The sequence below is a fragment of the Apodemus sylvaticus genome, chromosome X (genome assembly GCF_947179515.1).
Source record: "Apodemus sylvaticus chromosome X, mApoSyl1.1, whole genome shotgun sequence".
Classification (NCBI taxonomy): domain Eukaryota; kingdom Metazoa; phylum Chordata; class Mammalia; order Rodentia; family Muridae; genus Apodemus; species Apodemus sylvaticus.
The window spans coordinates 50,424,477-50,435,530 of record NC_067495.1 but is presented as its reverse complement, the minus strand read 5'-3'; the positions used below and the strand labels follow the sequence as shown (position 1 = coordinate 50,435,530).

The 11,054-nt window shown below is 37.0% G+C and overlaps 1 protein-coding gene across 1 annotated transcript; it reads left to right on the top strand.

Moving 5' to 3' along the window:
• The first annotated feature begins 8,888 nt into the window (after nucleotides 1-8,888).
• Nucleotides 8,889-10,296, top strand: LOC127675290 (nuclear ubiquitous casein and cyclin-dependent kinase substrate 1-like). The gene has a single exon (XM_052171359.1). The coding sequence runs from the start codon at nucleotides 8,951-8,953 to the stop codon at nucleotides 9,680-9,682; it is 732 nt and encodes a 243-aa protein (XP_052027319.1). The 5' UTR covers nucleotides 8,889-8,950; the 3' UTR covers nucleotides 9,683-10,296.
• Nucleotides 10,297-11,054: the final 758 nt, after the last annotated feature.

Here is an 11,054-nt window from a genome sequence, read left to right as displayed (position 1 = left end):
AAACATCTGATTTGAGTAGATTCAAGATACAAATAGCATGTTAAAAAATAAAAACATGATGGGTACTAACAAACCAAACAGAATCAGAATTTTCTCTTCTCCCTTAAAGTTAAAGATATACTGAATTTATTTAAAGTAAGAGTAATATTCACAGAACTTTACTTATTAAAATATTGAAATGAATGCTAGAGCATAGATCTATAAATAATACATAAGCTTTGAGTTAAACAATTAATGTTTTTCTAGATAGATATTTCTATTCATATTTGGTCCACTTGTATTACTAAAACATTCTTGAATTTCATTAAAGGTGAACAATAGAAGATAGAAAACTAACTCATGCCTGAGTGTGGTTATGTTGTGTCATAAAGCATTTGGGGACCCAAAAATATCCTCAAGGTGCTGACTCTGATGTAATTACATTAGGGTCTCATATTACAAACTCAAGTTTGGGCATACTCACCACTGACCCACAGGATGGATTTGTGAAGCAGCCTTAAACTCTTATCTGGACAAGGTTTTATAGAAAATGGCAAGTAGGGAAGAGGGTGATGGAGGGGGTGTCCAGCCTGGCAAACATCTAATAGATTGACTATTGTAAGGCAACAGGTAGATGCTCTGAGGCAAGACTGTATACAATCACAAATGGTTTGAAAGTACATCTGAAAAAATCAGATTAATCTTTGACTAACTGTTGCTATGAAGTAGCTAGGGAGTAACTCTGGCCAAAGAAAAAGCCATGGAGTGTTTCCTGGTACTTGGGTACAGTTTGGGTTTAGCTACAGGTCAAGTTGTCAGGCCTTGGTATTGTTTGTTTGTTTTGTTTGTTTGTTTGTTTTTTTACTATTAAGGTGGAGGACTCTTCTAAGATGGAGTAGGCTTGGTCTCTCAGTTCTGTTTAGGTAGGTATATGATATACAATGAGTATTCAGTAATTATTTCTATAGCATGAAGTGTCTACCATTAGCTACTGCTTAGAGCCAGGACAGAACAAGCCTTTTCCTAAGGCCCTATTATGTGGAGAAGTCACCTAGTTCCTTGTCTAAATCCAGGAACATGTTTGTCCAACCCAGTAATGGCTTTGGGCCAGGACCTTTGAAAACATTTCACTTCCTCCTAAGAACTAAAATCCTCATACCCTAAGGAGCTATAATTATCCTCCATTGTGTAAATGTACCACATTTTCCATATCTATTCCTTTGATGAGGTGCATCTGGGTTCTTTCCAGCTTCAGGCTACTATAAACAAGGCTTGATGAATATTATGGAGAATGTGTCCTTATTACATGTTGGAATATGTTCTAGGTATATGCCCAGGAGTGGTAAAGCTGGGTCCTCAGGTAATACCATATCCAATTTTCTGAGGAACCACAAAATTGATTTCCAGAGTGGGTGTACCAGCTTACAATCCCACCAGCAGTGGAGAAGTATTCCTCTTGTGCCACATCTTCACCAGTATCTGCTGTCCCCTGAGTTTTTCATCTTAGTCATTCTTAATGCTGTGAGGTGCAATCTCAGGGTTGTTTTGATTTGCATTTCCCTCATGACTAAGGTTGTTAAACATTTCTTTTTTTAATATATATTTTTATTTTTTACAATCCAAAACCTTTCCCCTTTCCCAGTCTTCCCCACCCCCATATGTCCCCTAAGTCCTCTTCTCTCTATCCATTCTCCTATCTTCCCCCCTCCCCCTTTTCTCTGTCCTGGTACTCCCCTACAATGCTGGATCTAGCCTTTCCAGGATTAGGGCCCTCTTCTTCCTTCTTCATGGGAATCATTTGATATGCTAATTGTATCTTCAGTATTCAGAGCGTCAGGGCTAATTAATATTCACTTATCAATGATTGCATTCCATGTGTATTCTTTTGTGATTGCATTACCTTACTTAGAATGATATTTTCCAGTTCCATCCATTTGCCTAACAAATTCATGAATTCATTGTTTTTAATTGCTGAATAGTACTCCATTGTGTATATATACCCCATTTTCTGTATCCATTCCTCCATTGAGGGATATCTGGGTTCTTTCCAGCTTCTGGCTATTATAAATAAGGCTGCTATGAACATAGTGGAGCATGTGTACTTATTGCATGCTGGGGAATTCTCTGGGTATATGCCCAGGAGAGGTATAGCAGTGTTCTCCGGAAGTGTCATGTCCAGTTTTCTTAGGAACCGCCAGACTGATTTCCATAGTGGTTATACAATCTGATAATCCCACCAGCAGTGAAGGAGTGTTGTTCTTTCTCCACATCCTTGCCAACACCTGCTGTCTCCTGAGTTTTTAACCTTAGCCATTCTGACTGGTGTGAGGTGAAATCTCAGGGTTATTTTGATCTGCATTTCCCTAATGGCTAATGATGTTGAGCATTTCTTAAGGTGCTTCTCGACCATCCGAATTTCTTCAGGTGAACATTCTTTGTTTAGGTCTGTACCCCATTTTTAATAGGGTTATTTGGTTCCCTGGGGTCTAACTTCTTGAGTTCTTTGTATATACTGGATATTAGCCCTCTATCAGATGTAGGATTGGTGAAGATCTTTTCCCAATTTGTTGGTTGCCGTTTTGTCCTTTTGTCAGTGTCCTTTGCCTTACAGAAACTTTGTAATTTTATGAGATCCCATTTGTCAGTTCTTGATCTTAGAGCATAAGCTATTGGTGTTCTGTTCAGGAAATTTTCCCCTGTGCCTATATCCTCAAGGGTTTTCTCCAGTTACTTTTCTATAAGTTTCAGTGTGACTGGTTTTATGTGGAGGTCTTTGATCCACTTGGAGTTGAGCTTAGTACAAGGAGATAAGAATGGATCAATTCGCATTCTCCTGCATGCTGATCTCCAGTTGAACCAGCACCATTTGTTGAAAAGGCTATCATTTTTTCCACTGGATTTTTTCTGCTTCTTTGTCAAGATCAAGGGAGCAGAGGTGTGTGGATTCATTTCTGGGTCTTCAATTCTATTCCATTGTTCCACTTGCCTGTCCCTGTGCCAATACCATGCAGTTTTTAACACTATTGCTTTGTAGTATTGCTTGAGGTCTGGGATACTAATTCCCCAAGAAGTTCTTTTACTGTGGAGAATAATTTTAGCTGTCCTGGGTTTTTTGTTATTCCAGATAAATTTGAGAATTGCTTTTTCTAACTCTGTGAAGAACTGAGTTGGGATTTTGATGGGGATTACATTGAATCTATATATTGCTTTTGGCAAGATGGCCATTTTAACTATATTAATCCTGCCAATCCATGAGCATGGAAGATTTTTCCATTTTCTGAGGTCTTCTTCAGTTTCCTTCTTCAGTGACCTGAAGTCCTTGTCATATAGATTTTCACTTGTTTGGGTAGAGTCACACCAAGATATTTTATATTGTTTCTGGCTATTGTGAAGGGTGTCATTTCCCTAACTTCTTTCTCAGACTATTTATCCTTTGGGTATAGGAAGGCAACTGATTATATTGAGTTGATTTTCTTAGCCATATGGTATTCCTCAGTTGAGAATTTTTTATTTAGCTCTGTACCTCATTTTTAATAGGGATGCTTGGTTCTCTGGAGTCTAACTTCTTGAGTTCTTTGTATATATTGCTTATTAGCCCTCTATTGGATGTAGCATTGGGAACGCTCTTTTCCCAATCTGTTGGTTATCTATTTTGTTGTTTGTCCTATTGACAGTATCCTTTGACTTACAGAAGCTTTGTAATTTTTTGAGGTCCCATTTGTCAATTCTTGATCTTAGAGCACAAGCTGTTGGTGATCACTTTAGGAAATTTTCCCCTGTGGGGAGGCTATTCCCCACATTCTTTTCAATAGGGTTATTTGGTTCCCTGGGGTCTAAATTCTTGAGTTCTTTGTATATACTGGATATTAGCCCTCTAATTTTAAGTGTCTATGGTTTTATGTGGAGGTCCTTGATCTACTGGGATTTGAAATAAGAATGGATCAAAGTATCCGCAACTTTCTTTTAACTGTTAAGTTAAAATAAAATGCTCTTATTTACTCATATTTGAATTAGCTTGGCTGCCACTTAGTGAAGCAGAACTTGCAGACCCCTCTTCTAATATATTCCTAAGATGTTTCTCTTTTGTCTTGTATACCTTAGGTAAGAGCCAAATACATATTTATGAAGCATATATTTTCATTTATCAACCTCAAATTCATTCAGTGATGTTCATCTTAAGAGGGCAAATCCTGCCTCAGCCAGGAAATTCTAATATGGATCTTTGTGTTACTCTCTATTTTCTAATGTTGCATGTCAGTTTAACTAAAGGGTATAATTTTAATGAAAATACTGAATGAAATGAAGCTCATGCATTCAAACTCAAGAAGGATGATTACGCTGCATTTCTGTCTTGATGTTTCCCTATCTCTAAAGCTCAATTAAAAATCAATCAAGATACCAACCTGGAGAAATGAGTCACTATTTAAGGCAGAAACCAAGCTATTAGACATGAAAATTCACACACACACACACACACACACACACACACACACATACACAATCTTTAACTAAAAACTCTTTCTCACTAAGCAGATATTTTATTTTATTTTATTATTTTATATTTTTACTTTATTTTATATTATTTTATTTTATTTCATTTGCAATAGGGTCTCAGTAGCTTTGCACTATTTGGCCTAAAAAATCGCTAGAACATACTGAACATGTAGAAAAAGCTGACTTTAATATGTATGTTAGTGAAGTTGAAATATTTTATGTCATATATCTAATGAAATAACAATAACAGTCTATTACGTAATAGAGGAAATGACCAGTAAAAACATATATTTGTTTCATTGGTTGTATGATGGGAGTGTCACAAAATCATTGTCAAGGTTTTTAATAAACAACTATTTCCTCAGCTGTTTGAATCTCTAATGAAATTCAGTTTTTAAAACACTGTAATAAAGTTAGTATAAGTGTTTTCTAGCTAAGACAATGGGGGGAAATAAAGTAAAATAAGGACCAGTAATAGAATATTTTTTTATACTAGACATAAGATTAGTAAATGTTTTCACATTTTGACAATTACAAATAATTTTGCTATGGAATATTTAGTACATTTGAACACAGATATTATAATTCATTATAAAGATTTTGACTTGTCATGATAGTAGTATAGTAAGTCAACAAAGGAGGAGTGGAAGTGAATGAAGGAGGGGGAAAATCATAGGTATAATAATAGTTTCTTTCGGCAAAGGTTGTGTCAGCATTCGTTATCGTTTGTATTTCTAATAATCTATGTTCCTATTGTTGTTTGAGGCAGTTTTTTTTGTTGTTTTTTTTTGTTTGTTTGTTTGTTTTTTGTTGGTTTTTTTTTTTTTTTTTTGGTTGCCCTGGCTATATTGGGACTCATTTTGTAGACCAGGATGAACTCCAACTCAGGCACAGCCTGCTCTGTTTTCTAAATGCTGGGATTAAAGGATTGTGCCATCATCATTTGACTGACAAAGAATCTTAAAATCACATTCAACTTGCATTTTCCTAGTGATTAAAGATGATGAACACTTTTACAAATTCTTCCTATTCATTTGCCTTTCCTCCTGTTAATTTTCTCCTCAGTATTAAATGAGAATGATTCCCATAAGCTCATTATGTTTGAACACTTGTTCTCCATTTGGTAGATCTGTTTAAAATTTAATACGAAGTGTGTGGCCTTGTTGGAGGTATGTCACTGACAAGGAATAGAAGTTTCAAAGACTCATGCTATTCTAAGTGTCCTCTCTGTTTCCTATTTGTTGATCTGGAATGAGATCGCAGCTAGAGTCTATGACTATACCTGCTAGCGGCTAATATGTGCCCTACCATGATGGTATTGCACTCTTCTAGCTCTGAAAAATAGAACCACCCCCCTTCTTTAAGCTTTCTTAGTCTTGGAAGTTTTGTTTGTTTGGTTATTTTGTTTTGTTTTTTATTAAAATGGTTGTAAAACAATTAGCCAAAGGTCATAAAAGTGGAACTAAGGCTAGGCAGTAGTGACACATGCCTTTAATTCCAGCATTTGGGAGGCAGAGGCAGGCGGATTTCTGAGTTCAAGGCCAGCCTGGTCTACAGAGTGAGTTCAGGACAGGGCTTCACAGAAAAACCCTGTTTAAAAAAAAAAAGCAAAAACAAATCTAAACACTGGGCAGTGGTGGTACACGCCTTTAATCTCAGCACTTGGGAGGCAGAGGCAGAGGCAGAGGCAGGCAGATTTCTGAGTTCGAGGCCAGCCTGGTCTACAGAGTAAATTCCAGGACTTCCAGGGCTATATAGAGAAACTCTGTCTCGAAAAAACCAAATCCAAGAAAACCAATTAACCAAAAAAACAAAAACAAAAAACAACAAAAAAAAAAAGAAGAAGAAGAAGAAGAAGAAGAAGAAGAAGAAGAAGGTGGTGGTGGTGGTGGTTGAACTAAGAATTTACTATAGGTACAAGACAGAAGATAAAATATTGACTAAGGTTAAATATACAAAACTTCAATGATAATTTAATTATGGTCTTTAACTCTCCATGAACTTGTAGAGTAAGTGACAGATGATGAATGCTTGGGTAGATAATTATTCTTAATGGATATGTATGTAAAATTTTCTGTTATAAACTTCCTATTCAATTTATGATTTGAATTTATGTTTGAACTTCTAGTGGATTTTTGTTAAAAGAAAAAAGGGGAAGCTTGGAAAACACATGATCTATTTTCCTAGAAAAGGTACAAAAGACCAGGATACATTACATTGGGGGAGATAACATTGGGAAAATAACATTGGTAGTAAAGGCATTGAAAGTAAGGCACTGGGAGCAAGGAAATTGTTACATGAGAGCAGGAGGAGAGAGCAAGATTAGAAGGAAAATACTGAGTTGAATAACTTAGAAATTATAAGACAACTTAAATAAACTGAGGCCAATATACAAAATATAGAGAGAAAGAAAAAAGAAGCTGCAGAGAGAGCAGAAGCTATAGACAGGCTTCTGTCTATAACTGTCTATAACCAGGGAACACAACAGGTATTTTCTTAATAGTAAGGCAGCCGTAGTCTTACTAAAAAGAACAAAACTTTCTTCTTATAGGTTTGATTTTAATCCATTCAGCAATAAAGGGGTAGAAGCTTTTACTTTCTCTATGAAATAAAGATTAGCACTCATTATTTTATCTAGAATAAGTAGGTTATTTTTGCAGTGGAGCTCTGTCTTTTGCCCCACATACATATGGAAGTATGTGTGTATGTATGTGTCTGTTAAGTATTTAATTATAATATAAATATGTAAGGTGAGCACAACTAGTTTGAATGGAGATGTATGAATGTGTAACCATGAATTTGTATGTTTGAATTTATGTGAGCTTCTATGTGAGTTGCCTGTGTGCTTCTGTGAATGTGACTTTCTTCTCCTGGTTAAATAGAAGTTTATTGCTCCAGACTTCCACTCAGCCTGATAAAAGAGAGGCATCTGGACAAGAGGGAAAAGGTTCTAGCAATTAAACCTTTACTTAATCCCCTTGCTGCTTTTTGATAAGGTTGTAAACATCAGAGACTGCAGTTGGTGTTCTCAGAGGAACTCAGACAGGCCAGTCACTAAACACAGCAAAGTGACTTAGATTTAAGATAGGTAAACATTTTATTATCAAACAGCTACCCTAAATATCTCTCAAGACAAATCTTGCCCTTCTGACACTCTTCTCCCTCTGCTGCCTCAAGAGGAATCAAGAAGAAAAGAATAAACTGCTGGGGCTAAGCCCCTAGCATCCCCAAAGATAGGATTAAGATTTCAAAAGACCAAGTCATTCCTGGTGTGTTTTCTGCTGCCTGTTTGTGGATCTAGATGTGAGCTCTCAGCTTCTCTTCCCTGTTGTCTGCTGGCCAGGTGCCTTGTTCTTCACCTTAAATGTGATATATTCCTCTTTCTGTAAAACTGTGAGCTCCAAATACTCTTTCCTTGTATAAGTTTCCTTGGTAGTGATGTTTGATCACAGCAATAGAAGTATAACTAAGTTCTACAGTCCAATTTTCATTTGGTTATTTACTTTCTTTGATGTTTTGCGATTTTATTTTAGTTCTTTGCATATTCTAGATGCTAATTATCTGACCTAGGATTGTTCCTTGATTTACTTAAAGCTTTCATTATCTCACAATAGGTTTTTAATGTCACGAGTTTTCATTGATGATTGTTATTTTATTTCCTGTGCTATTGAAATCTTACTCATAATCCTTACCTTTACTTGTAAGTGGAAGCATGCTCCATACTCAATTTCTCTAGCACTCTGAAGTTCTGTAAACAGGATCTCTTATTGACTGACAAAAGGATTGTAAATTACTGAAGTCACTTTAAAGGTCATCCTAGATGTTTCATAAAAACAGAAAAAAAAAAAAACTAGAAATAAAGAGAGTAGAAGCACTACTACTGATTCTACTACAAAGACAATTGCACATTTATGTTTATTGTTCTTCTATTCATAGTATTCAGGAAATGGGATTGTCCTAAATCTACAACAACATACAAATGATATAAAAGTGAAAAAGAAATAAATGACAGTATTTGCAAGTAATTGCACAGAACTTAAAAAAAAATATTTTAGTGAGGTGACCCAGACTTATAAAAGCAAGCACCATATGTTCTATCTCATATACAAATCAAATAAATTTTCTGTTTTATAGGTTTCAATTAAAGCACAAATAGAAACAAGGAAATTAGAAGTGTCCTGTTTTGTAAGGGAGGGCATGCTACAGGAGGGGATAATAGTAGATTACAAGTAGTGAGGCATTATACTGGGGACAGAGAAACTTAAGCACTGAGAGATATTGGAGTATAAGGGATGAAGGGATGTCAAGAAGTAAAGGGGAGAAACAAGCAGCCGCGGACTCTGAGAAGCAAGCAGCTTGGGGCTCTGCAGCAGCGGCCCGGCTGGCCGGAGCGGAGGGGGGGGGGGGGGCGCCGAGTGCGCGGGGAGGGGGGTCCTGGTCCTTGGCTCCTCGACTTGGTCGCGTCTCGATAGCGAACATGTCTCGGCCTGTCAGAAATAGGAAGGTCGTTGACTACTCACAGTTTCAGGAATCAGATGATACAGATGAAGATTATGGAAGAGATTCAGGCCCTCCTGCTAAGAAGATTCGGTCATCTCCCCGAGATGCTAAAAATAAGAGGCGATCTGGAAAAAATTCACAGGAAGACAGTGAAGACTCAGAAGAAAAAGATATGAAGACCAAGAAGGATGATTCTCACTCAGCAGAAGACAGTGAAGATGAAAAAGATGATCATAAAAATGTACGCCAGCAACGGCAGGCAGCATCTAAAGCACCTTCTAAGCAGAGAGAGATGCTCTTGGAAGATGTTGGCAGTGAGGAAGAGCCAGAAGAAGATGATGAGGCGCCATTCCAGGAGAAAGATTCTGGCAGCGATGAAGATTTCCTAATGGAAGACAACGATGATAGTGATTATGGCAGTTCAAAAAAGAAAAACAAAAAGATGGTTAAGAAGTCCAAACCTGAGAGAAAAGAAAAGAAAATGCCCAAACCCAGACTAAAGGCTACAGTGACACCGAGTCCAGTGAAAGGCAAAGGGAAAGTGGGTCGCCCCACAGCATCAAAGACATCGAAGGAGAAAACTCCTTCTCCCAAAGAAGAGGATGAGGAAGCAGAAAGCCCTCCAGAAAAGAAGAAGTCTGCGAGCCCCCCACTCGAGAAGTCTGGGGACGAAGGCTCTAAAGATGAAGCCGCTTCCGGGGAAGATTAAAAGTGATATTTGGGGAGAGGTTTTATCAGAAACAGAAAAGGAAACCTCCGTAGGACATGGTTTGGGCTGTGGCTCGACTCCTGGGCTTTCAGTGCTATTTCATTTGTCTAGAATAATGTTTTCCTCTCTATCATCTATCTCTTCTCTCTCAAACCCATTGTATGCTTACGTGTTTAAGTTGCCATTTTGTCTCAGTCTTTTCTTTGCCAATCCCCTCCCCCTATAAAAGCCATGTCAATTAATCACTGGATTGTGTTTTTAATGGAGGGAAGGAATGCCATGGCTGCAAAGCAATAAGATTTGAGGTGGACGCTATGGAAACTGCTTTTTGCTAAAGAACAGCATCTTGAACAATAATCAAAAACAAAAAAACTAAAAAGGTTTTAATTAAATAATTGTTCTTTCTTTTCCTGTACTTTTGACAGACAAGTTGTTATTTAACATGAGCTTATATGTTTAAACTGTAAATGTCAAAAAGAATCATGACTCTTAAATTTGTACTAGTGACATGGCAGTCGGGAGGCGAACATGAATTCTGGATTGTTAACTCAGTACTCAGATTATTTCCTTGGGTGTGGAGGGAATGGTGTTCCTGGAACTTAGTATATTTGTTATTCTCAGATTCAGAGCCATTGTCTTCATAATGATTTTTTTTTAAGTGGGCCACCAGAATCAGTCTTAATTTCATATTTCTTTCATGTTTTCATTGATTCAAGTTTTAAAAATACATCTTGTTTTAGGGTAAAGATTTTACCAATGATCAAAAATTAAAAAGAGATTTCTTTGAATTTCAATGACAAGATGAGTCTACACCTCACAGTGCATTTTTTCACAGGCTGATGATGTTAAAAGTTTTAAGCAAATAAAGTTGGAGTTAGTGTGAAGCTCAGATACAAAAGATTGAGATTTATCCTTTATGAATACAAATAATTGAAATGAGGACCCATGAACCATACTATTTTTATTTGGGGATAGAAACAGTTGTTTCCTTTTGATATTTAAATCTTTCCTTCATAGTAACAGGATAATGACATAGCCTCACACCTTCCTCCTCCTTCTGCTTCCATACTGTGGGCTTGTTTGCATCTTAGTTGGTCTGGCCCCTCCCTTCTATTCATGTTTCTTTTTAAAGCAAGAGCCTGAGCCCCAATGGGATGAGCAAACTGTATTTTAGGGTGCCTATGTGCCATTGATAACAGTCTAGATACCTTAGCAAAGCATCAAGGACAGATCTTCTATAGGTTTGATCCTCCACATTCAGGTCTCATTCGCCAGTAGACCAGATGCAAAGATTAGGGGTCCTATTATGCTACTAAATTAAAGATTTAGTGGAGTAATTTCTGTATATTTTTCTGCACTTAAGCTAAATTTG

What these genes read in the sequence shown, in the direction of transcription:
- LOC127675290 (XM_052171359.1), top strand. Translation starts at nt 8,951, where the DNA reads ATGTCTCGGCCTGTCAGAAATAGGAAGGTCGTTGACTACTCACAGTTT.